We start from the raw sequence: 27,395 nt of genomic DNA, 5'->3' as shown, positions 1-27,395 counted from the left end.
ACTCGTTCCTAATCCTGTCCAATCTTATCACTCCCAAAGAGAACCTCAACATTTTCAGCTCTGCTACCTCTAGCTCTGATTCCTGTCTCTTTCTCAGTGACACTGTCTCTAAACCATACACCATGGCTGGTCTCACCTTCCCCTTGTTTCTCACTGATATTTTCCTATCACACAGAACTCCCGACACCTTCCTCCACCAATTCAAACCTGCCTGCACTCGCTTCTTTACCTCTTTCGCACACTCTCCATTACTCTGGACTGTTGACCCCAAGTACTTAAACTGCTGTACCTTCTTCACCTCTTCACCCTGTAACCTTACTGTTCCACTTCCCTCCCTTTCAGTCACACACATGTACTCAGTCTTACTACGACTGACTTTCATTCTTCTTCTCTCCAGCGCAAACCTCCACCTCTCCAGGTTTTCCTCCACATGCTCCCTGCTCTCACTACAGATCACAATGTCATCTGCAAACATCATTGCCCAAGGTGACTCCTTTCTGACCTCCTCTGACAACTGGTCCATCACTATAGCAAAAAGGAAGGGGCTAAGAGCCGATCTCGGATGCAGTCCCACCTCAACTTTGAACTCCTCTGTCTGACCTACAGCACACATCATCACTGTCCTGCTCCTCTCATATATGTCCTGCACCACTCTGACATACTTCTCTGCTACTCCTGACTTCCTCATACAGTACCACAGCTCTTCTCTTGGCACCCTGTCATACGCTTTCTTCAAGTCTACAACCACATAGTGCAACTCACTCTGACCATCCCTATACTTCTCCATCAAAATTCTCAGAGCAAAAATTGCATCGGTTGTGCTCTTTTTGGGCATGAAGCCATACTACTGCTCAAAAATTTCCACTACCTTCCTTAACCTAGCTTCCACAACTCTGCACGTCACCCTTATTCTTAAAGATCGAAACTAACACACTTCTTCTCCATTCCTCAGGCATCCTCTCACTCTCTAAAACCCTGTTTAACAAACTAGTCAAAAATTTCACAGCTACCTCTCCTAGACACTTGCAGACCTCCACCGGGATGTCGTCAGGACAAACTGCCTTTCCACTTTTCATCCTTTCTGTTCCACAGAGTTCACCCCTTCTACGTTTTTTTCTCTCTCATTTTCCTCATTCATCAGCTCCTCAAAGTACTCCTTCCATCTCCTCTGTACACTCTCCGCACTTGTGAGCACCCTTCCATCTCTATCCTTAATAACTCTAACTTGCTGCACATCCTTCCCATCTCAATCCCTTTGCCTAGCTAACCTGTACAAGTCCTTCTCTCCTTCTCTATTGTCTAACCTAGTTTACAACTCGTCATATGCCTTCTGCTTGGCCTTAGACACCTCCCTCTTCACTCTGTGCATTAATTCCTTGTATTCCAGTCTATTCTTTTCAGTCCTGTACATGTCCCACTTCTTCTTGGATAACCTCTTCCTCTGGATACTATCCTGAACTTCCTCATTCCAACACTAAGTCTCCTTATCTTCTTTCCTCCTCCTGGATGACACACCCAGCACCTTTCTCCCTGTCTCCCTGATTACTTCTGCTGTAGTTTCCCAGTCATCTGGCAGCACTACCTGATCACCCAGAGACTGCCTCAAATTCTGTCTAAATTCCTCACAACATTCCTCCTTTTTCAGCTTCCACCACTTGGTTTTCTTCTCTATATTTGACCTCTTTGTCTTACAGACAAAAAAAAGTCATCCTGCACCACCATCCTATGCTGTCTGGCTACACTCTCTCCCACTACTTTACAGTCACTAATCTCTTTCAGATTGCCTCTTCTTCATAGGATGTAGTCTACCTGTGTTCTCCTACCTCCACCCTTGTAAGTTACTCTATGCTTCTCCCTCTTCTGAAAATATGTGTTAACCACAGCCATGTCCATCCTCTTAGCTAAGTCCACTACCATCTGTCCTTCAATATTCATTTCCTTAACTCCAAACTTGCCCATTACCTCCTCATCACCTCTGTTCCCCTCACCAACATGTCAAAGGGTTAAAATCCGCTCCTATCACCACTCTCTCACCCATGGAAATACTCTCCATCACCTCATCTAATTCACTCCAGAATCTCTCTTTCTCCTCTAACTCACAACCTACCTGTGGGGCATAACCACTAACAACATTCAACATCACCCCTTCAATCTCTAACTTCAGACTCATCACCCTGTCTGAAACTCTCTACACCTCCAGGACATTCCTCATAAACTCCTCCTTCAGGACCACACCTACCACATTTCTCTTACTATCCACACCATAATAAAACAGCTTGAATCCTGCTCCTTTACTACGAGCCTTGCTACCCTTCCACCTGGTCTCCTGTACACACAGTATATCCACCGTCCTTCTCTCCATCATATCAGCTAGCTCTCTACCTTTCCCTGATTTTTTTTGATTAGTCAGTGTATAGACTATGTTTCTATATCTTATTTAAATATTTATATATATATATATATATATATATATATATATAAATTAATCTTTTTTATTTGAACGATTTCCTGAATTATCTTAAAAAAAAAATAAAAAAATTCCCACACTGTGCATTTGGTTCATTTTTCATGCTTCAGAATTCATGATTATGCAGCATAAAACCCAATGCTCAAATATTGACTTAAACATTGAATGTCAAATTCTTCCGTAGACTTTAATGTGGAATTATTTGAAAGATTAGCAAACATCACGCCTCATTAGTGTACACTCATTTCGCATAGTAAACTTTACCAACATGAGCTATGTGTCAGGAAATGTATGTGTGTGATACACAGTTGCAGTATATTCTCTCAATATTCACAGAATATAGAGAGATGAATGTAAGCATTTCCTAGCTTCTTGTCAGTTGATGTCTCTGTGTGGCGTTCTCGTCAAGTCTGTGTATGTTGACCTTGTATTTGTTGCTGTAGGTGGGCTGGCAGTTGAAAAACTTGGTAAACTCTCTGCGCGGGGACCCTGCCGGTGTGACATTGACCTTGAAAAAGCGTCCCCAGAGCACGCTCACCTCTGCCCCAGCCCTACTAAAGAACATGAGATGGAAGCCCCTGGCCCTGCAGGTAGGATTCAGATCGCCCTGTCCCAAAAGCTTCATCATTTTGGGCTGAACTTTCCCCCTTTATCTGCCACCTGCTCCCTGGTCTCAACCTAGATAGTGAACTGACACTTTGACTCCATTTCCCATGATGCACCTGCCTGCTTACATGTCGCTTTGCATTCAAACGTCCTACTTCTGACTGAAACTTTGTTACAAAACTTTAGAAATCAGTTTTGTGTAAATAGCAGGACTGCTGGATATCTGAGTTGCCTTTGTGGTCTTACGGTGCTTTTTAAGTAATTCGCATTAACATCACTAACCTGCCTTAAAAGTGTTGTGGAAAGTGTTTGTCTCTGCACCAGAGAGAGCAGATAATCGGCTTTTGGTGAAGGATTAATGTTGGTTCTAGACTTGTGACTCTAGGCTAAACTTTTAGCCATTTTATCCAAACAGACATCTGTGTATGTCTCTATCTTGGCGGCTGTTATCTTATATGCTCATTTCACTGATTATATGCATGTGCCTCTTTGTGCATGTCATGTCTGTACATCCAGCTGTGCAGTCTGTGTCACAACCCCTGTTTCCAGGCATTCAGCTCACTGGAGACACTAATCACATGTCTCTCTGAAACCATTGTGTTCTCTGGAGATGTTGCAAATGTTTCCATAGACTCCCACTCATTATGTCAAAGCATCCTCACACAGAGATCCCAGTGCACTGTTTACTGCAGACAGCACTGCAGAGGGACTGTGCTGCCGTCTTACTGCTCAGGGACCTATTAATCTCTAACCCTTGCCCTTGTGACTGTCTGCAGATATCAGTGCCTGGGTCACGTCCTGGATCAGAGCTCCATTATTACATTTAGTTGTGCTCTCAGACATTTTACCAGTAGTTTGAGCTCATAGTAAATGTGAACTTTGATATTTAATTTAATGAATATTGTCTGCCCAGCAGCCAGTCATTCCCAGGAGTCCGACCAGCAGCTCAGCCACGCCCACAAGCACCATCAGCACACCCTCCAAGCGTGATAGCTCCGCCCTCCAAGACCTGTATATCCCGCCCCCTCCATCTGAGCCGTACACACCCAGGTAAACTCATCCAGTAAAGGCTTTTTTTATACTTCAGCTGCTATGTTTCTTGAAGTTCACTTGAATTCTTGGTCATCTTAGTCAATATTACATCAAAAACAAAATTTTGTTCAACTTCCTTAGAATTAAACAAGCTGCAAATTTTGCTACTGTACTTTTGATACAAGAAAACATATTTGAATATGCCTGTTTTAATTAGCTGATGTCTCTGTATAGGCATAATTCATAATATTGCAGAAAACTGAATAGATTTTAATGAAGCTGTTAAATGTCAATTTTAGCAAATCTCAATACGAATTGACATTTTTCATACTGCAAAATGTTGTGATGCCTAAATCCAATTGTAAAATGGTTGATTTTTTTTTAGTGTTTTTTCTAGACAAAATATAATAGAATTTCTAATTTCCTTTGTTGCCATAGTATGTGTGACATTTGATCTACTCTACTGCTCAAGGATACATTCAATTATTTTTAAAAGTGACAGTAAAAGATTTTACAAAAGGTTTCTGTTTTAAATAAATGCTGTTTATTTATTATTATTATTTATTTTATTTTTTTCTTCACTTATTCATCAAAACTATTCCACAAAAATATTAAGCAGCACAACTGTTTTTGACATTTATAATAATGAGAAATGTTTTTTTTGGAGCACCAAATGAGGATATTAGTACAATTTCTGAAGGATCATGTAACAATGAAGACTGGCTGCTGAAAATTTTGCTTAGCCATCACAGGAATAAATAACATTTGAAAATATATTAATATATAAAACATTTTAAATATGGTTTTAGAGATGAGAAAGGCATTGTCACAGGGGATGTTGGGGTACCAATCGCAAAAGGGTCAGAATCACCGAACTCATTCCTGGATCAAGAGTATAGACGACGATTTCCTCTTGTGGAAGAAGAGGCCGTCCTGTACTGCTACGAGTATGAACCCAACCACGGACCTACAACGTCCCGCCGAGACAGCACACCCACTTACGGTACACAAGCACACACAGGATCAAAATGTTTTGTCTGTGAACGCATTTCAGTACAAGCTTAGATGGTACATCAGGGTTATTCACTCTTTAAACATGGGAAATTTGTTTCTGCCTTTCTTCTTTTGTTATTTTCTGCTAGCTTTTACAGCAGGTGCCCGAGAGACTGAATATTGACCTAGCAACTAATTCAAGGCACAGACCAAACTTAAGTGAACATCTGCTGATTATAAAACAGCACGTAATGACCAAAAAATACGATGTACCATACCATACCGTACTGTACTGCATAGTGGAGTCGGCTTCAGATTTTCTGTAATTAAACTCCAGGGAGCTGGGCTGCACTTTGTTGTGTGTGTGTGTGAGTGGCATTATATCCAGAACCAGAGAACTCAGCTCTAGTCGTTAAATGCCAGCGTGAGCCACTGCAGTGGCACAGAATTGCTGACACACTCCATGCCCGCTGCTTCCCTAGAAAACGAGAGGACACATTAACTCTGACAGTTTGTCTTACACAAACACACACTTGAACAGACTTACCTTGGCGTCTGTGAAGAAAATGGATTGTGAACTGTCATTTTACTTCCATCTTTCTGTTCCCTGTCTTTCCACACACACACACACACACACACACACAGAAAGTGATGTGTTTGTATATGTGCATGTTTGTGCTTTCAGGTCGTCTGAGGCCTATCTCTATGCCTGCAGAGTATAACTGGGTTCCTGACTACGAGGACCCAGCTAGAATGAAGAGGGAAGGTCGGAGAGGTGAGTTTGTGTCAGTCACAGTAAATGCACATGGTTATTCTCATGTTTTTATCCATTCTTCTTCTTTTCACTCTGCAAAGGTATTATGATAATCTTAGGTGTTCTGTTTTTCTGTAGGTATAAGACAGAATCTTTTCACAATTTTGGGGTTAAATAATATATTATTAGTAATTATAGTATTATATAAACTATTTTAATAAAAACTCAATATAAAATGAACAATTTTATATAGTTTGACACTATAGCTGCAATCTAAAATGATCATACGTACTGTATAAATCATTGTATATAATATAATTTATAACATAGTGTTATATATATAATATAAAATGATAAAATTAAAATTAAATTTACATTTATGCATTTAGCAGACGCTTTTATCCAAAGCGACTTACAGTGCTTTCAGGCTATCAATTTTTACATATCATGTGTTCCCGGGGAATCGAACCCCCAACCTTGCGCTTGATAGCACAGTGCTCTACCAATTGAGCTACAGGAACACTAAAAAAAAAAACTATAAAAACTATAAACTATAAAATAGTTTTAGATCGCATGTCCTACTGCAGGGAACTGCTAAAACCCCTTGAATGTATATTTCAGCATCTCTTTCTTCATTGTAACCATCAGAATTTATTGAACTGTAAAAAGTGGACTGATATTAAATCAGTTTCAGATGAGCAAAAAAAGCTGTTTTACTACAACATTGTTATATTGCTTTTATGCAACAATTCTAAAGTTAAGAATTTAATGTAGAGTAATTGACATTTTATCATTATGCTTTTTTTTTAGGATATATAATGAATTACAGAAAATAAACATGAACATGATTAAGGTAAAAATAGAATAGCATAAATAATGCAATTTATAAATATTAACAAAAGTATTATTATTACTTAAGTAAATAGGGTCCATTTTAATATATATATATATATATATATATATATATATATATATATATATATATATATATATATATATAATATTTATCCAGAATATCTTTATCTAATATCTTTAGAATGCATCTTCGTTCACCATCTGTTGATCTTTCTTCTAATTTTTGCTCTCACTCCGTCTGGATTTCCCATTGTTCTTTCTCTCTGTTGCTTTATTACATTGTCATGGCTTTTATTCAGGAGTGAGGTTTAGCTGAGCTCTTTTCCATGGATCTAATTCTCCTCTCTGCACGGTGGCTCTGAAGTGTGCTGGGCATTGCTGATTACTTCCTGTGGCTGCACTGCATGCAGTGGCAGGATAACAGTGGCAGTTTCTGAGTACCAACACTGAGCCAGTGCGTGATGGGCCCAAGACACTCTCAATTGGCTGCTGGTTAGGAAATACAGTCCAGAACTCTCGACAGAAAACACAGATAATATCAATGAAACTCTTTCATCAACATTTTATGTATTGTATTTTTTTAATTATAAGCTCAGGGTTAAAGTTTGACTGGTTAGTCAGTCTTCGTCACTTCCTTATAACCATCTTCATTGAGGCTGAGGGGGCAGCATCTTTTGTTTTGACTCACTCGTGTCGTGTCTTACTGCTTTCCCACGCTAACGTGTTTGTTTTCTTTCGATGGTCTCCTCCAGAACTTGCAGTTGCCCAAACCCCTCTCTTCTCTCTTCTCTGTGGCACTTGTGTGTCTGTAAATGTGTTTTTGAGCGAGGGGGTGGATGATCACCTGGCTGTCTCCTGGCTGCTATATAATTCTGTTAAGCTGTTGTGTTTATCCGCACTGTGCGGAGATTAGCACCTTGATATCTCTCGTATTTCCTCGCTTTCTGCAGTTCCTTTTTTCCCGTAAAAAGCTGGGGAGAAAATGCTGGTGGTGAGGCTGCCAGATGGTGTTTAGCTGAGAGTAAGAAAGATAGTAAAAGAAGAAAGAGGCACTCAAAGGAGAGTGATGTCAGAAAAAGATTGTGATGTGAGAGTAGAGAGAGGGTTCAGAAAGGATAAAGATGTATTAAAGTCACCCACAACTTGGAAATCTTGGTAATTTGTCATATCCTCTATAATGTTGGCAATCCATTATTAACCATTATATAATCCAATATATTTTGTTTAATTGTGCAGCCCTACATAAAGGTACATTGTTACTGTTGGATCATCCAGACTGACATTTTAGATTGATCCACTTCTTGTCCAATTTAATGAGTTTTTTACTGTTTCATTCACTTTAGAAGTTACAATTAATTAAACAAGGATTTATAATGACTCTGCAAGGCTTTGTACCCTGCCTGGGTGAAAGTGAAAGTGACATCCAGCCAAGTATGGTGACCAATACTCAGAATTTATGCTCTGCATTTAACCCATCCAAAGTGAACACACACCCAGAGCAGTGGGCAGCCATTTATGCTGCAGTGCCTTGCTCAAGGGCACCTAAGTCCTGGTATTGCCAGCCCAAGACTCAAACCCACAACCCTAGGGTTAGGAATTAAACTCTCTAACCACAACTTCCCAACAAACCACACAGCCCAAGGCGACGCTTGATCACCAGCAAAGGCACCGCTGGGATTCGAACCCAGGATCTCCTGTTTACTAGATAGGCGCTTTTTCCAACTAAGCCACGGCTCCAACCTGAACATATGCAATTCAAAATCTACCACCTCTTCAACTTTTCCACCAGCGTGAGGGAAACAGAATTGTAAAGAAGAGGGAATTTCTTCTGGAAGCATGCTGTTGCCATGGAAACTCTGAATGGAGCTCTCCTGAGAGTTTCATGTCCCATTGGCTGCTGCCGGGCAACGGAGGGCATGGGTGTGGGAGAAGGGAGAAGGGAAACCCAACAATGGCTGTGGTGGTTCCTAAATTAAAGGACGAGCATAAATCGGGACTGCTGGGAGCCCGTTGGTTTGGCTCGCTAATATGGCTGTGACCAATTGGCTTGTTATGCTCATTAGGCTAGAATAAGCCTATGGAGTTTGATTGGATTCGACTGATTTGGGAAGAGTGCACAGACTAGTGTAGTGCTAATGATAGACCTCTATTGAGGGAATGAATCATTGTGATTGAACAATTGAGGTTTGGAGTATTTCGAAACCAAATACATTACGGGTCTCTTTCGGGTTCGGGCACGAATTTTGGACCCGTGAAGACCTCTACTGTGTAGCCTTTCAGTTTAAGTACTAGTCAAACGGTTGCAGTTTAATGATTAAACAATAGTTGTGCAAAGCATTTAAAGGGATGGTTCACCTAAAAATGAAAATTCTGTCATCATTTACTCACCCTCATGTTTTTCACCCATATGACTTACTTTCTTTCATGAAACGCAAAAGGTTTTTTAATATATGCATATATTCACCTGGCACCTAAAGATACAGTTCTTTCTCCTTCTCTCAGAAAACTCTCTGTTGCGGTATGTAAGTGATGAGAAGGCTGCCGAACTAGCAGGGCGCAGCATGAAGAGAGACACGGGAAAACGCGGCAAGAAGAAGAGTGAGAAGAGCGGGAGCCCCACCCACTACACCCTTCTCCCCACCCTCCAAATGGAGGTTCTCCGTCAGGAATCCATGAATAAGTCTAACCCAGACTCCACCTCTCTATACCATGTGAGTAGTGTGCTTTCTGTCAAAGTCCTCTGAAGGGAGTTGGTTTATTCTGCAGTCATCTTGTTGGCACTATTTGTAGTCCTGCTAATACCAGGCTTGTTGAATGGGGAACAAAAGCCATCTCCAAAGCAGACTGCCAAATTAAAGTGATTGGTTTGCAGTGACCAATAGTGTTAGACTGTATATTTATGTATCTTTTGTCTTGTTTTTCCAAAGTATTTCCTTAAATATCCTTAAGATAAACTGCTGTTTAAATGTTTGATTTTTTATGCTTTTATTCAGCAAGGACAAAATAAATAGATGAAAACTGACAGTAAAGATATTTATAATTTTATAAAAGTATTCTGTTTCAAATAAATGTTGTTGCACTTTCTATACATTGAAGAATACTGAAAAAATTAGTGGTGTCAACGTGCTGGGTTAACGGGAGACTCTTATCGGGGGGCGATAAAAAAAAATATCGCCGTTAATCTATTCTCAAAGTTGGGTTGAGAGCTGGGTCTATACTAGGCTATGATGACTTTCACTTGATATTTTAGTGCGGATGTATGCCTAACCGAATTGCACTGTAGGAGGCAAGAAAGAATCTTCGAACCTGTGTGTATGCCTACTGTGAAATTACCACATCAAATGTGACGTGCTAACATTGATGCAGATGAAGCCGCCGGGTTTGCTTAAGGGAATTTTTTTTTTTTAAGAAGCTTTCCAGTGGAAACCTCGAAAAGACGCACACCTGTTTCACACATAATCCGTCTGCAGTGCATATGCAGTCCGTGCACGTTACGTATGTTGTGCAGAAGCAGCACGGACTCATACTAATTGTGCTTTCACACAGGACGCGTTTGCAGTCCGCTACTCGGTACGTAAAGAATCGCTGCACTGTTGCAGACGCAACACTCCTGGAATGCAACTGACGGACTGCAACCGCGTGAAGGCTGGAATCCGTTAACATGATTGCGTGAAAAAATACGAAGCGCATACGCACTGCAGATGGAGTATGTGTGAAACAGGCGTAAGGTTGTGGAATTAGTTTACAGCTTCCTCAAGCACTTTGGGATGCATTTTGGAAAAAGGAGATGAGCCCCTAGTCTAATGCATCACCTGGCTTGAGAAACCCGTTCTAAAAGACTTACTTTTAATCATTATTTTATTTGGGTAGCACACATATTCTGAATGCCTTTGGCAGAATTCAAATGAGCCATTTTAATCTAGATTAATTCCAAGATTACAGTTAGATTAATCTAGATTAAAAAAAAAAATCTATGCCCACCACTAGAAAAAATATATCACAGTTACCATAAAAATATTAATCAGCACAATTGTTTTCAACATTGATAATAAGAAATGTTTCTTGAGCACCAAATCAGTATATTATGATTTCTGAAGAATCATGTGACACTGAAGACTGCTTAAAATTCAGCTTTGCCATCACAGGAATAAATTCCTTTTTAAAATATATTTCAATAGAAAAGATATATTTCAAATATATATTATATATTCAAAAATATATATATTATATTTCAAAAATAAAAAATATTTTACAATATTACTCTTTTTACTATATTTTGATCAGCAGCCTTGGTAAGCATAATATACTTATGTTTTAGATAATGGATAAATAAAAATACATTTGTTAAACAATGTAAATATCTTGTGCAGTTTTGTTCTCAAGAACACTGATCTTGTTTTAAGGATGTTACCTGCAAAACTAGACAAAAATACTGATTAAGAGACTTTCTTTGCTATTGAACTGGTAGTGTGGTAGTATGTGCACCTTTTATCTGACCTTTCTCAATCAGGTTCTTTCTCTTTGCTAAGAATATATACTTTTTGAGTGTCACAGTCTGGATCAGGCTAAAATCAGGCTAAAATCGCACAATGTCTGTGTTCAAGTAACAAAGAGTAATTCTTCAAGGTCTGGGTGCTTTCACCGGCTCTTCGCTCGATCAAGGTCTCTGTGATCAGTGCAGGTAGAGTCTTACATAAAGAGTTTTCATTGAAAGCACCAGATCATGGTGTGCAGAAGCAGAATGTATACTTACACCCACATGCTAGGTGACTGTTTGTGTGTGTGTGCGTGTGTGTGTGTGTGTGTGAGAGAGAGAGATTGTGTGTGTGTGAGTGTAAGTCCTTTAGCCTTTAGTCGGCGTGGAGGTGTGTGGGAGTTTGTGCTCAGCCCTGTGTATACTGTGTGTATGTGTGGGTGGGTGGTTTTTCTCAGTGAGACAGCTGCCCTTTGTGTGAAATTATTAGGAGTGGAGGTAAGATCTGGCTGACATTTTTAAGTGGGAATGTGGCAGCCAATGTTCTTGGAGCACACACACACACACACACCAAAACAGCCATAACCACACACACAAACACCAAGGGAAAACTAATAATCTGGGGAAAAGTGACTCGCAGTGGTGTGTCACAGTGTGCATATGGATGCTGAGTAGGCAGATGGTGGTTCTGTGGGGGTAGGCGGGACTAAGTTGTGTTGTCATCTGTCATAGGGCACAGAGTGACGTGATTGGCTGCGCTCCATCTAAAATGAACTGTGATTGGCCAAGGCTCATCCATGTGCTGTCTTCATGTCAATATGTTGTGCTTGATATGTCTGGCAGACCATGAGAAATTATTACGTGTGTTTAGTTCTCTATCATTCTCTATTTTTTTTTTGTAAATAAGGGTCTAATTATAGGTCCTCATGAAGAAGTGTGAAAGGTGCCACTCTGAGATCCCAACTGGGGTGTTACAGTGTTGCGTAAGAGTGACTTTCACAGTATATCTTAAACAGAGGCGCTCTGTTTATAGACACCCTCAGCAGGGTGATGTATGTGTGTCCATTTGTCCTCTGACCTGATGTGGGATGAGGGGTGTGCGGGGGTGGGAGAACTCTGCTGACCACTCCATCACCAATAGTTTGGACAGAACCAATGTGCTGTTCTCAGCACTCTTGTAAATTGTTCTTTATCTAGCTTTATATGAGACTATATGAAATGAAATGAGAAGATGCCAGAAAATGCAAAAGGAGAAGAGAATACAAGATGAGACAAGAACAGACATGATTGATTTTGAGATGAGACCAGAAGAGAAGGGACTCAAAAAGGAATGTGGAGAAGGGAACATTCAAAACCAGAAGAGGTGAGATGAGATGAGAGAAGATGCAAAAGATTAGACAATCAGAAGAGTAGAGGCAAGATGAGAAGTGAAAAAAGGGAATTAAATGAGAAGAGAAGATGCAAGAAAAGAGAAAACAAAAGACAATATGAGATGAGACCAGAAGAGAAGAGACATGACAAGACAGAACATGGAGAAGGGAACATTCAAAACTAGATGAGAGGTGAAGAGGCAAAATTAAATTAGAAGAGAATATGTGAGAAGAGATGAGAGGAGACCAGAAGAGACATGACAAGACAAAAGGATGCAAGATGAGAGGGGATTGGATGAAAAGAGAAAATCAGATTTAAAAAAAAGATTCAAGAAAAGATGCGAGAAGCAAATTTGCGAGATGATGCGAGAAGATGCAAGAAAGTGAAAGTGACATGATACAGCCAAGTATGGTGACCCATACTCAGAATTTGTGCTCTGCAGTTAACCCATTCAAGGTGCACACACACAGCAGTGAACACACACACACTGTGCAGCAGTGAAAACACCCTCAGCAATGTGATGTGTGTGTGTCCATTTGTCCTCTGACCTGATGTGGGATGAAGGGAGAGAGAAGAGGAGAGGAGAGAAGAAATAGCAATATAAGACTAACATTAAAAGAGAAGTTCAATTAAGATGAGTAAGATGCTATATGAGAAAATGCAATGAGATGATGCAAGAAAAAAAGAACGGAGAGACCTCGCTGTGCATTGTTGACTTAATAAGCCTGCTTCTGTTGGAATGTGCAGTGTTACTGCATTAAGCTCTATTGTTTACAGTGTTTTTTTATTGCCTGCTATGCAGTTTGATAAGAGAGCTGCAGTTTGTCTGAATAATGCCAGCACACTGACCTCACACTCAAGGAGAACGCACACTCACTCTGCCCATCAGACACACACACAAAAAAGTATTTTGCCTGACTGTCAAAACACTTTAGACACAACCCAGTGCCTTCAGTCATATTCATTTAAGCAACCCATTGCCATCATTACATCATTTGAAGACTACAAGAATTCAAAGAGGAGAGAAGAGAAGTTGCTGCTTATCTACAGGTTTGGTTTAAAAATAACGAGAGGTTAATGCATGTTTTAAGGCCATCAGATGAAGCATATGTCAGCATATGTCAGTTGTTGAAATCACAGCGGAAGGGGTTTGTACCATATGTCATGAACTGAGAGCCTGCAATGCCATGTGGCATTAAGTTGTACCCTGATGGCAAATTTTATCATGCCATCTAAGACGATGTGTTAGTGATCATAGTTGAGAGAACAAATTCACTTAATTTCTGAGAGTGACCCACATCAGAGACTGAGAGAATGGATGAACAGAACCATTTCACCATAGCAGAAGGCAACCAGAAGTAACTGCAGGAAGCAAAAATCATGTCCATGCCACTGGCTGAGATGTAACCACTGTATTTATTCGAGTCACACGGGTCATAGTCATCCCATAATGCTCTCTCTTTGAGGATCATGACCCCTGAGGCATAAGAAGATAAGTTTAGAAGATCTTTGGACTCGGTCTGTTGATGCACATGTCATGTTCATGTCTTGTAGGATTTGTTCTGCGTGTGCTTCATGCATTGTCAAGAGCTTGCGGTTCCCCCAACATTTAGACTTATTCATGAAACCCAAGCAAAGAGAATTTCTGTGTACGCCATTTGTAAAAACCTTCCTACACAAGAATGGTTTTACAAATGATTGACAGATATTGTTCTGCTCGTGTTCCATGAATGAGGCCCGTTACACGATCCCTAGTCACTGAGTTGCTCTTCAACCCCTAAACATTTTCAGTGATTACTTGTGACTGTTTCAAGCAAGTTTGGATGTTGTTTGAGTGTCAGCAAGGCCATTAACTCAGTAATAATACTCCCTCTGTTTCTTCAGTGACATTGTAAATGAAGTTTATTACTGAAATTCAAGGTTGAGTATTGCCTATAGGCATCCATCCCCTATCTCTCCATCATCCGCTTAGTGTACAGTCTGTATTGTTTCTTGATATATATGCAGTGTCACTATACATTGCTAAATCATTTCATTGTTCATGTTTAAGTGTTAAATCTTCAGGGAAGTTTTCTTTCTGCGTCTAAGTGTTTCTCAGAACTCCAATTGCGATTCGTACCTTCTGGGAGTAGATTCCCACAGTGCTTTGGGAGAGAATCGTGTTGACATTTAATTGTGATATGAGGCGAAATGCTGGGAAAACCACAATTTTTTGTTAATTTATATTTTTGGGTTTTATTTTATAAGAAAGTGAAGTAAAAGAGAGTGAGTGGGATTGGAATATGACCCAGGACTTGAACTTGAACTGAGACAACTACCATTTTTATTGAATAACCGATAAGGGCACTTGAACAAACAGAAAATCGTCTTCAAGAAGTGGACACAATTTATTCAGATACTCCTGCATAAATAAAGACATTCTACGAACCGGCTGAGTTTCTAAACATGTTCCATTAATCAATTTCAATCTTTCCTCTTGGGCTGCAGGGCAGCTTCCCTCCTCAGGCAGATATCAATAAATCAGTTAGTGTGATGTTAGTCAGTGTGTTCTCTATACTGTTGCTAATGGATGCATGGCAACACAAGTTTATCTCTAATTCAATGCTCAAGGTTTCAGGAATTTTCTTCATGGAAGAGAATTGCCACAGGGCTTGGATCTTAAATATGTACTTGGTCTGGGTGTACTGATCCAAGATATACTGCTCAATAAACACAAGGGCCAAGGATGTTAGAAATATTATTTATTTTCTCTCTATGCCTCTTCCTGCCCTCCTTCTCTCTGGCTGTTTGGGCTCTCACGCCTTCATCTGCTCGAATGTCATCTCTGATTTTAATTTGTTTTGCGATGGATTGATGCTCGGAGATCATTATGTTTACACATTTCCTCCATGCTATTCCACTCGGGAGAATCAAATGTGTTGACTGATAATTTGGTTGAGATAAATTTTGTCTCGTTTCATTTCATCCTGCTGTATTTCCCTATACGTTTTCCCATTCATAATTATTCATAAATCTTATATAAATATATTTAAATGTAGCTCTAATATATTTATATAATACTTATGAAAAAAATGTGTATACATATGTATGTGTGCTTGTGAGTGTATACTGTATGTATGTATGTGTATGTATTTATGTTATGTCTTCTGCTTTGCTTGACAGACATTCCAGGGATCCTCTCTGCTCTCCAAGACCAAGAAAAAGAGTAAAGGTGATCACTTATCTTTCTTATCCTGATGTTTGGGAACATTGTCTTCATTGTGTACACTACTTGGCCTTTTTTCTTTTTTTGCCTTACTCAGGCAAAATATGCACAAATACAAAACCTAAAAGACTAAAGAAAGTTAATTTCCATCATACTTATAAGCATTCTGACACATTTTGGCACATTCATGGCAGATGGGTACTGGTCATTATACACTTTCATTATAAGGAAAAGAGCAGCATGAACATCCTGCACATGTCCTTATATGGTCTATAAATTAAAGAAAGTTAAACTGATTTGTAACAACATGCTTTGAAGAATGCAAATGAGTAAAATATACCCTTTAAAACAGAAATTAACTGATGATGCTATATACAACAGCTTTATCCAATTGGGATTCAAATACTGTTCTCTTATATGATATCCAGGGACTCCGCTGTCCTCCATCAGTAAGAGACGAATATCCTGTAAGGACCTGGGTCGTGGAGACTGTGAGGGCTGGCTGTGGAAGAAGAAGGATGCAAAGAGCTATTTCTCGCAGAAATGGAAGAAGTACTGGTTTGTTTTGAAGGACGCCTGTTTGTACTGGTACATGAATGAAGAGGTGAGTGTGTGTGTGTGTGTTTGGCCAATGCAGTTGTCTTTGTTATTTCTTGTATCCACCAGCGCAGCAAAAAATGTATCGATCTAGAGATGAGGCTTTAATTGGTGCCGGCTTTACTTTCTTGTGTGGAACAAGATTAATGCTCATCTACCCCAACAAAACAGTCTTCTACACACGCTGTTGCTGTAATGAAGATAAGGAACTTCTCCCAACAAACACTCCTCTTCTCTCCCGTACTTGTTCCCTTGCTCCTTTGGTTTTGATTAATTATCCTTCGTGTTTTCGCTTTTTATCACGGCCAGGGTGTGGGATACGACTGCCGTTCTGGGGGTTTCGGAGGAAGTATGGGGAGGGGAGTGTTCCTCTCAGCCTGGTTTTGGTCCACTGAGAATCCTGCAACATAGTCCGACTGCAATAATTGATGATCTTCTACTGTGTGGGTTTTGTAAACACAGACAGGGCTTACAGAGGGCCGCACCAATTTATGCTTTTCATTTATTTATGCAGAGCTCCTGTCAGTGGTGCTGCTGCAATTTAATGCTGGAGAAAAATGTTATGGAATAAACCAAAAAAGAGAGAGAAGAATAGGGAGATGTAACTCTTAATGAGGATGTAATGACATTACAGATGAGTGTAAGTGGGGTGAAATGTCCACACAGTCCTCTCTCTCTTTTTCTCTCTACCTTGTAGGATGAGAAAGCCGAAGGTTTCGTCAGCCTCCCTGAGTTTAAGATTGACAGAGCCAGTGAATGTCGCAAAAAATAGTGAGTAACTTTAACTTTTGAGGAATGTGATGATGCTTGAGGGATTCTTATTGTGTCTTCGCTCCCTACGCAGTGCATTTAAAGCGTGCCATCCCAAAATCAAGAGCTTCTACTTCGCAGCAGACGGCTTGGATGATATGAACAGATGGTTGAGTCGTCTCAACATGGCGGCTGCCGGTTATGCAGAAAGAGAGCGAATCCATCAAGAACAGGGTGAGAATTTTTATAGTTAGGAAGGTTATGGGTTCGATTCCCAGGAAATATGTGTGCATTGAATGTAGATTAATTTGCTTTCAATATAAGCATCTTACAAGTGTTTCAATGTATGTGAGAAGGGACTAATCAGAGCTGCCTTTCCCAAAAACATTGCAAGCCTATTGAGACCGTAGAAAACATCGCCGTCTAATTTAAAGTCACAGTGAAACAAAAAGATTGACACACATGAGAGTAACAGATAGAACTTGTTTCTATGCATTGGATGTTGTTTGGATTTTGAGATGAGGGTGGTGCACTCAAAAATGTGGAGGAGGAGGGTTTGGAACATATACATAGATACATTGTTTATAGTAGGATCTATAAAATGTAGATTTATGCTCCACATGATCTCCAAGGATTTAATTTAATTATTGTTTACTTTATGGAAATGTTTTGCAACAAGCTAATGACTCCCTGCATGCTCCTCTCTCTCTCTTCCAGCAGACTACTGGAGTGAAAGTGAACACGAAGACAATGACACGCCCTCGACACCCAAGCAAGACAGCCCACCGCCCCCTTATGACACATACCCACGGCCACCCTCAGTGAGTCAGCATCTACACAGACACACACGGCTCTCTCTCATTGTGTAATCCCACACAATAGCATGGCTTCATAATGCTTGACATTTGACATTGGTAAAAGAGCTGTTTTATAGTGCCGTCCCCCAGTCCTGGCCTTACCACGTCACTGAATGGCTGTGTGTGTGTGAATGAGTCAGACCACCTCATCTCTAAGCCCACTGTAGAGATGTGATAAGATTGAGTCTCATCTCTCTTTCTCTCTACGTGTCTCTCAGTTTTGTGAGTCACTGTTATGTTTACCCTGTGCTCTTGATAGACATCATCTGATATTTATTTCCTTTTTGGCAAGTCTTGTGAAACCTGTCATATTAACAACTGAGATATATCTTTTTTTATTTGTTTTGTGAAGAAAACAAAGCCTATTTTTAAGATTTTTATGACAATTCTCATTACCATAAAGCAAAAAAAAAAAATTTTTAGTAATGAGAAAAAATTAAGCACATGGATTATTATTATTAATATTTGTAAGCCATCATATGTGTATGGATTCCTGAATGTGTGTGGTTTAATTTGTTTGTGTGTGTACTGGTTATAGTCACTGTGTTTTGTGTATTTTCAGTGCAGTACTGCAGGGCAGGTCAGCCAGAGGCCACACAACATCAATGCCTTTAATAAAGAGAAAACAAAGACACAAATTAAATACTTTCCTTTCCTTCATTCCTTCAGGTTTACTTTTTTCCTTCTACAAGGCCCTTTCATTTTTTTCTTCACACATACAGTACACACACATTATTACCAAAGAGAAATGAATTAGGGAAGACAGACACTGTTAACTATTAGACCTCTAGAGTTTTCTGTTTTTCATGAAATTCCAAAGCATCTATCTATCTATCTATCTATCTATCTATCTATCTATCTATCTATCTATCTATCTATCTATCTATCTATCTATCTATCTATCTATCTATCTATCTATCTATCTATCTATCTATCTATCTATCTATCTATCTATCTGTCTCTCTGTCTCTCTGTCTGTCTGTCTGTCAATCATTCTATCGATCTATCGTTCTATCAGTTGTTCTATCTATCATTCTATCGATCTATCGTTCTCTGTTGTTCTATCGTTCTATCTTTCTATCTATTTATCGTTCAATCTATTGTTCTATCTATTGTTCTATCATTCTTTCTATTGTTCTGTCTATCGATCTATCATTCTGTCAATCGTTCGATCATTCTGTCTGTTTTTCTATCTTTCATTCTATCCCAACTATCATATAATTATTTCTTTTAGTTAAATATCTTATATAATTAAACATGTTCTTTTGGAACATTGCCAGTTGGTTGAAAGCAGGAAGAGCAATTAGCCCATATTCCGTGTCTATTTTCATACTAACACAGCTTCAGGTTCTCCCTCCACTCATCTGTCCCCTATCCCTCAATTTTTCTATATTCGGTGGTTTTCACCGAAACCAGAGCTCTCTCTGTTCATTATTCATCTGCCTGTCTTAGATGAGAGCGGGTATTCAGGGGCCTGGTCTACTCTCTGAGTTTCTTCATTAGCACACTTTATTCTTGCCTTTAGCATGAAGGTGATACGTGCAGAAGAGCAAAAGCATTATTTCCATTCATGATTTTTAAGCCTAGTGAATTTTAAAGGGCATGAATGATTTATACCTTTGAAAATGTAGTTGTATGATGATCATCAAATTCAGTCGTACTTTTCTGCCCCATGGAAGAGAAAAAAGTTGCCTGGCTTAGTTGCTGAGTAAAAGCTTCCTACAGTCTAGCTAGCATATACTCGGGTTTAACCTAATGTTCACCTTTTTCTTCACTCAGAACCAGGTGAGTTGTGCCAGTCCTTACCTAGAACCCAAGCACGGCCGCCTCTCATCCACAGAAACTTCGCATTCTCGCTCCTCTCACGAGGAGTACCGCTCTGAACCGCAAGGGGGCAGCAGTAGCGGAGGAGGTTCCCCAGCTCGGAAGTCCACCAGCCAACGGCGCTCATGGCAGGACCTGATTGAAACCCCTCTGACCAGCTCAGGCCTCCACTACCTGCAGACCCTGCCCCTAGAGGATGCTGTGTTCTGTGAGCCAGGTCTGGGTCTTTCTCCCGAATATCGCCGTCAATCCACTCTGCCTGCCCAACGCACAATGATGCAGGAACATTATGGGCCCTTCCCATTGCTCGAAGGGGAGAGGCTCCGAGACCCTGGTAATGCAGCCGGGAAACCCCGCAGCTTCACCTTGCCTCGGGATAGTGGCCTGCATGCCCTCCTAACACCCTCCGCCAGCATGGCAGAACAGCGGGACCCCGGCCGTAGGGAGCTCAGCCGTTCACACTGCATCAATAACGGTGGGTCAACAGTGATTCAGAGTTATTATATATATATAATATACTGTATATGTTATCTCCAAAATATAAGATATCTACCAACTGCTGATACTTTCGAGGGTCGTGAGAAATATTTGTAAATATATCTATGTATATATGTCTAGCTCTATATACATAGATATGTATATAGAAGTGTGTGTATATATATATATATATATAGAGAGAGAGAGAGAGAGAGTGAGAGAGAGAGAGCTAGACATAAACATAAATTGATTTATTATTATTATTCTTGTTAATAATTTTTTTGCAAAGACAAATGCTATTTATTTAAAATATACCTTTTTCTCTCTTTTTTAATTTGATAATAAATAATTAACAAATTCTTGTTAATTAATGAGTTAATTACATCAGGACTGTCAAATTAAGACTTCAAAAGTTAAATTTCCCCTGACCCATAAATTCTGTTTTAGTTTGATTAATTGTTATAATTGATTGACAGTCCAAGTGTATACACAAATTGGTAATGATGACAAATTGGGGGATGTGACTTGATCTGGCTTTTGCAAAGGTACTTAATCTACCCTTTATTATTATTTTGCAACGTAAGTAGCTGTGCATTGCAGAAAATAAATGGTTCTGAGGACAAGATCAGCTCAAATCAGTTCTCTAAAAACTCTTTACCTCATTCTATTAGATTTTAATAACCCCTTTCATTATGAGAACAGTATAGGTACAGCAGAATTATTTTAATGCACCTGTGAATTTATTTGAGTGCTTCGATGCTAAATTGTTAAGAGCAGTGTTCTCACAGACAGTAGTGTGCAGGGATTTGAGGGTCTTTTTCTGTCTGTATCTCTTCCTGTGTTTTCTTAGCTTCTGTATCTTCCTCTTTTTCCCTGCTTGTCTGTGTGTTGGTGCTGTGTGAAACTGTGTCTTAGTTGCAGTTTTTTTTTAGCTGTGCTGTAAGGTCCCCCACTGAGATCTGTCCACTCGTTTCTTACATACACGCATGCAGGCATCTCTTCCAGAAATAGCTGCATGCACTTTCCTATGAAACCCTGCAGTATTGCTGTGGTTCTGTCACAAGCTACTGACCCAATTCACTCTGATTGAACTTGGTTGATTTTGATTTGCAGGACAGTGGATATTTATTCTGTTAGTTTTCAGCTTTACTACCTGGACACATATCACGAGCAAAAAGTGAAAATTGCATAAGAATTTATATATATATATATATATATATATATATATATAATGTACTTAAAAAAACTTTTTTGTTTACTGCATTTCTTCTTCTTTTTTTTTTTTTTTTTTTTTTTTTTTTACAAAAATTATTTTGAGACTTTTCCAAATTTGGTTGAGTTGTGTGTTGATGAAAAGCTAGTAATTGATTAAATCATAATCAAATAATAATCAAAATAAATAATTAAAAAATATATAAATAAAACAATTACTACAAAAGTATGACCATGATCTGCCTCATGGATTATTGCTTTAACCTTGTAGTTAGCGGTAAACTCTGGATGGGCTATTAATTCTCTCCTGTTTTCTGTTTGGTCTGGTGTCCGGATAGACTCAATTCCCTCCACAAACCTCACAGGAAGCCGCCCATTTTCTGTTGTGGCTCATTGCCATCTCACCATCTATATTCCCCACCTCACTGCCCATATTCACTATCTCACCACCGATCTGCCTGTCTCACTTCCCATCGGCCCCTCTCTCTCTAACATTTTCTTATAATATTCCCCTTTTTCGTAATCTCAGACAGATCTCCAGCAGCACTCTCTGTGGCTTTTAATGAGTCTCCCTCTTATCGGTGTCTTTTATATCGCTCTGTTTCTATCTCTCTCTGGAGGAGTAGGGGGCATCTGTTAGTCATCCACAGAGCCCATGTGTGCTGTAGCACATACTGGAGAGAAAAGAGAGGCACGGCCTATTGATCGTGACTCTCAATCGCATGTTCCTCAGCAACCGCAGAGAAAGATTGTGTCGTGCAATGGCAGAGTTTTGAGAGTTTTGTGCCATTTAAGAAGTTATAAAAGAATCACAAAGAGCTTTAAAACTTTATTGATTTACTCTGGTTTAGTCGTTGTTATTGTAATCCGTCACATGGCTAACCAAGCAGTCGATAAAATGCATTTTCTTTCAAGTTATTACAGGCGTGTAATAAAAGCAGGGCTTGCCAGCTTGTACACTAAATATACAAAAAGTAATATGCTAAGTAAGTTTGAGACCTGACTTACTGAACTAAATAGACAATGATTTTACAATGATTTGTGACATCAGACAGATATATCATCAGATATATGAGGCTTCGGTGCATATGGATAATGCCAGAATTCATAATTTTTTAGACTTTGTGCACTTATTTATTTGTTTTATTTTTTAACTACTGAACTGATTTTCATCTACAGCCGCTCTGTTTTAACCTCCTTATTCAGTATTCATTTAAACTTGATTTTGTTGCTGAATGTGATTGTCATTACACACTGCATCTGCATGCAGCATGTGGTGCGAGGCGCAGTTTGGGACTGCTGCCCTCTTGTGGTTGTATAAAATAATCTATAAATACACACCCTATATACTGTATTTCAATAAGACCCAGCACTAGATATTGTTCACGGTGCACATTTTGTACCTACACAAAAACTGCAACAAAAAGACAGGAGTGACTCAACCTATTTCCTGACTAACACATGAGCTCCTGCATGTACAATACGTATCCAGACAGTAAGAGCAAAGCAACAAGTAACATGTCACCTGATTGACAGTGTCTGTCAGAGTGACTGATTGCCATTCCTGAGCAGCCTTAAGGGAGTTTTTCTCTGCTTTTGTTGGTGGCTGTGTTAAATGAATTGAACATGTCATTTTAAACACTCATAAAATCTGTCTTCTAGTTTTACTGTCCTTCTTTAGGTGTCTACAATCACCAAATTGCACATACTCAACCCCTTTCTCAAGACCATCTTACATTAGCTAATAATTATGTTTGCCAGCTAATGGTTATGTTGAACAACTAATAACCAGCTTAAATCAGATGATCAGCTTATACCATGTTAGACCAGCAAATGACCATGCTTCTTAGATCATTTTAGACAATCTAATGACCATTTTAGAATGTCAGACTAGTGAATGGTCAGCTTAGATCATGTTAGACCAATTAATGGTTATGTTGACCAGAACATTTCCAGCTTAAACCGACTAATGACCATCTTAGAGTATAAAAGACCATCTAATGACCATCTTAGACCAGCAAGGTAGCAAGCTAATGACCAGCTTAAACCAGGAAATTACCCGTTTAGTCCATGTTTTTTAAGCAGGATAGTGTTAAACACATTGAGAAGGGCAGATGTATGACAGATGGAGATTCAGAGATAAAGTGATGTTGTGTTGGCACGGAGAAACCAGCACCCGTTTCTTCAAATAATAACAGAGAAAAATGAGACAGTGAGAGAAAATGTTCCCATATTTACATAAATCTGAGCCTGATTAAGCATTTATCTATGCCAGTCTGGTGAAAAACACTTCTCGTCCAGGTCTTATGTGATTTCTCTCTTTATTCCTTCACAATTCCAGAGTTAAAAACAAAATAAATGAGCCGAGCATCATCAGCTTACAAATATTAGTCTAGACACCTGATTGGACATTAAAATGAACAGTTAAAATGTTGCAATCTGCCTGTTTCTGTTCCAACCCCACTCAAAAATGTTCCTTGCTGGTGGAGCCACCCCTCGTTAACTCTGGCTTTCTGTGGCGCCCCCCACAGGCGGGGAGCAGGAGTGCCACGGGCAGGTGGATTCGCTTGGTGATTTGTACCGTGCGCTGGAGCGTGCCAGTCTGTCGCCTATTGGTGAGCACCGCCTTTCCACCCGTCTGGAGTACAAACACCTTTTCATCCGGCGTTGCAACGATCCACAGCTAAATGACAAAGTGCATCATCTCCGCATCCTGCAGAGCACGCTAAAGGTATCTGACCTCTGCTGCCGCATGGGTCCCACTGCACCGTGTGTGTTTCATCTGTCCCGTCTGCCCATCCGTCCCTCTCCGTCTGTCTGATGTCTGTGGGGTTCTGGGGAAAGCAGTAACTTTGTGTTTTTTGTATTTTTTTGTAGTCCATTTTGACACAATGACTAATCTGAACTGCTATCCCAGAATCCCATCCATGTTAGACGGAGTTCTCTGTCTGGTGTGGGAGGAGGGTTTCGGCCAAACTCTGCTCTGGACCCTGCCTGTCTGTGTGGGTTAATCTGGTTTATGCTCCACCTGGTGCCTTTGGGTCTTTCCGAGGTTGGGTCAGGAAAGACCCCCAACCTCAGGATTATGTTGGGGCAGAGCCTCCATTTGCAGTTGCATTAAAAACAATTGGTCTATAGAAAAGAAAGGTTCCAAAACATAGGATCAAAGATGACCTTTAATGATGAGCTAATGACCATCTTAGACAAACTAATGACCAGACTATATCCCATTTAAACCATCCTACACTAGTTAATGACCAGAGTAAACCAGCTAATGACCAGTTTATTAAACCAGCCAATGACTAGCTTAGACAAACTAATGACTAGCTTAGACCACCTAATAACCAATTTAGACCAACTAATCATCTTGTTGACCAACTAATAACAAGTTTAAACCAACTAATGACTATCTTAGACCAAAACAAGCTAATGATCATTGGTAAGGCCAAACTGGTTCTCTTAACCCTGCTTCTCTGTGTGGGTTAGCCTGGTTTAGGCTCTGCCTTCCTGGTGCCCCCTTTTTTTTCTTCCTGTGGTTGGGTCAGTTGGTCTGTGCCTCTGCTGTGACCTCCCTCCCCTTTCCGGGCTGCTGCGCTGTGCTTATTCTGTTGGGGCAGTACCTCCCATTGCATTGGGAGGGAATTATAAACATCCCTTATCACTCAGACTTGAATGAAAGAAGGTTAATTGGGGGCACGAAGCTCCACAGTGCCAGAGGACTCCAGTCAAGTCTGAGCATGTTATGTGTGTGTGCCTGTGTGTCGCTCTGCTCATCTAGGTTGAGTCCACATCGCTTCACGTCTAGGCTAACCGCCAGTGGCGTGCTTTGACTATGACATCCTAATCACTGTATGAAGGAGACTGTATCTGTAATGCCCACCCTCCACTGCTCTTTTTCTTCACTCCCATAGGACAGGGAGGGCGAGGTAGCACTGATTGACAAGCTGCTGGCCAATCCTAAGCTCACGTCCTTAGAGTTCCAGGAATGGAAGAAAGTTTACATGGAGCTGTTTTCAGGAGAGCCACAGCGGGACCGTCAGCCAAGCCCTGCCTCTGAGCCCAGCCCTGCTACCACGCCTGAACCCGTCCCTCGCACACCCTCCCTCTCGCATACACACTCCTACATCGAGACTCACGTCTGACACACACAAACGCACGCTTCCAGCAATCTACACAAAAATACCACCACATTATTTGAAGTAGTTATCGTTCACAACCAGAGAACACTGTCTCACTTTCATCATGGACCTTAGACATTCAAGCTAAAGTAAGGGTTGAATTGGTGTTTCTGGACTCTAATTTTGCATTTTAATTTATGAGGCTGTGAGGAATATTTATGTACAGAATTAACTTAATAATGCATTGATGTGTCAATCAAGATGTAGAATTTAAATAAGTTATATTATTCAGTAATCAACATAAAATAAACCAACTGTTTGTATCCATTTAAGCAATGCAAGTTGATATTTGTCATTTTCTTATGAAATATAGTGTTTATGGTCTACAATTTTTGCAGAATATATTTGGAATCACAATAGTTAGTTTTGACCCTGCCTATATGTGACAGATTTTTGTTTTTGTTTTTGTTTTTTTTAATTTATATGATTTTTACATTTAATTTAAATGTATCATGGATATTTGATATATCAGCCAATATTTGATATTTAATTGTGCATGCACATAATTTTTTACATTTGGATTACCTGTCATCTAACACTCAATTGAAATAATTTTTTAAAAACTATTAACTAATGAATTAATAATTTAAAAACTAATTTAAAAATAAATACAGTATGTTATAATTTTGTGATGCCTAAATTCACTTTTAGCATGTTACAGTACAATATAATTAAAAAAATGTATTTAGAAGAAAAATGGAGGAATTTTTATGGATTTTTTTTTTAGTTCATCCCATAGTTTCATTTTAAGTCTGAACAGTCAACATCACAATCTCCACAATTTTAATCGATTAAGCATTCTGTACTTTTATGCCTTACAGCCTTGTTTTAATTGATGTCAAATTTGATACAGCTTCTTCCCTGATTAAGGTCCGTAAACACAAATTCCCTTCTCACATTTGCTTGTGCTTTCACATTCTGACAGCAATTACAGTCTCAGTCTACATGTGCTTTTTAAATACTTGAAAAACATTGTTTACGCAGGCACAGATAGCTGTACAATTTAAAGCTCTCTCAATGGCTAAATTCACAACCCGCAAGCTTCAGAGTATGCCACGTCTGTACAAGGGGTTGCCATGGTTACCAGTCCTCCAGGCGGCTCAGACGAGGACAGACAATGCCGTCGCACGGAGATCAAATCTGGCCTACCGCTAGACAGGAAGCCAGGGTCGAACCAACGGACTGAACTCTAAACACACTGACTGGCACACTGTTGTGCTGCTGTTCCTGTGTTTGTCTGTCTTTTGAAGCAAATCTCTCAGTGGACACAGACGGTCATCACACAAGTTATCTGCCATGTTTATTTGCTACTTTAGCATACTATATACTCTACTGTATCATACTATATGATCCGATGTTATACATCGGCTGGCCCCGAGTTATAGCACTTGTACATTTGTGTGGAAGTTGTGTGCGTGTGCATGAACATGGAACACTAATGTGGGGTTCTCATCTCACCACAATCTGCGTAGAGTGTTAAGATACACCAAAAGGCATATTCCCAGTTCAAAATCAGATCAGTTCTATTGACAGCATCTTTGGCTTGGTGCCAGTTTCCACAGTCAGCAATTTTGACTCGACTCATAGTAATGCTCTTAAAATGGAAGGCTATGGGACAAGGCAATTTTTGGGCAGAAAAGCAGCTTGTGTTTGTGTCTCTAAAGTTGTCTAAGTGATCCTTGTGAGACTTTTCTTGGAGCAGAACTTCTGGTAATTCCTGAAGGGGGATTTGTTTCTGTGTAA

The 27,395-nt window shown here is 39.7% G+C and overlaps 1 protein-coding gene and 1 non-coding gene across 13 annotated transcripts in view; one reads left to right on the top strand and one right to left on the bottom strand.

Annotated features, from left to right (window-relative positions):
* The window catches only part of LOC132124088 (connector enhancer of kinase suppressor of ras 2-like), an 85,226-nt gene extending 59,326 nt beyond the window's left edge, over positions 1-25,900 (top strand). For 2 of the 12 annotated variants that reach the window (XM_059534878.1, XM_059534875.1), the window contains exons 9-21: positions 2,911-3,057; positions 3,990-4,123; positions 4,915-5,108; positions 5,784-5,873; positions 9,210-9,418; positions 15,715-15,763; positions 16,186-16,361; positions 17,052-17,125; positions 17,199-17,338; positions 17,825-17,925; positions 19,741-20,260; positions 24,006-24,205; positions 25,386-25,900. In XM_059534878.1, the coding sequence (XP_059390861.1) occupies positions 2,911-3,057; positions 3,990-4,123; positions 4,915-5,108; positions 5,784-5,873; positions 9,210-9,418; positions 15,715-15,763; positions 16,186-16,361; positions 17,052-17,125; positions 17,199-17,338; positions 17,825-17,925; positions 19,741-20,260; positions 24,006-24,205; positions 25,386-25,616 (2,265 nt within the window). In that variant the 3' untranslated portion in view covers positions 25,617-25,900. Of the gene's footprint in view, positions 1-2,910; positions 3,058-3,986; positions 4,124-4,914; positions 5,109-5,783; positions 5,874-9,209; positions 9,419-15,714; positions 15,764-16,185; positions 16,362-17,051; positions 17,126-17,198; positions 17,339-17,821; positions 17,926-19,740; positions 20,261-24,005; positions 24,206-25,385 lie in introns of all 12 variants that reach the window. The other 10 variants (XM_059534877.1, XM_059534873.1, XM_059534876.1 and 7 more) reach the window with 7 other exon arrangements.
* Positions 8,371-8,444, bottom strand: trnat-agu (transfer RNA threonine (anticodon AGU)). The gene has a single exon. It is a non-coding gene; the product is annotated as a tRNA-Thr (tRNA).
* Positions 25,901-27,395: the final 1,495 nt, after the last annotated feature.

Source organism: Carassius carassius, chromosome 42 (genome assembly GCF_963082965.1).
Source record: "Carassius carassius chromosome 42, fCarCar2.1, whole genome shotgun sequence".
NCBI classification, from domain to species: domain Eukaryota; kingdom Metazoa; phylum Chordata; class Actinopteri; order Cypriniformes; family Cyprinidae; genus Carassius; species Carassius carassius.
Note: the sequence above shows the minus strand (reverse complement) of the source record. Positions and strands in the feature narration are given on the sequence as shown.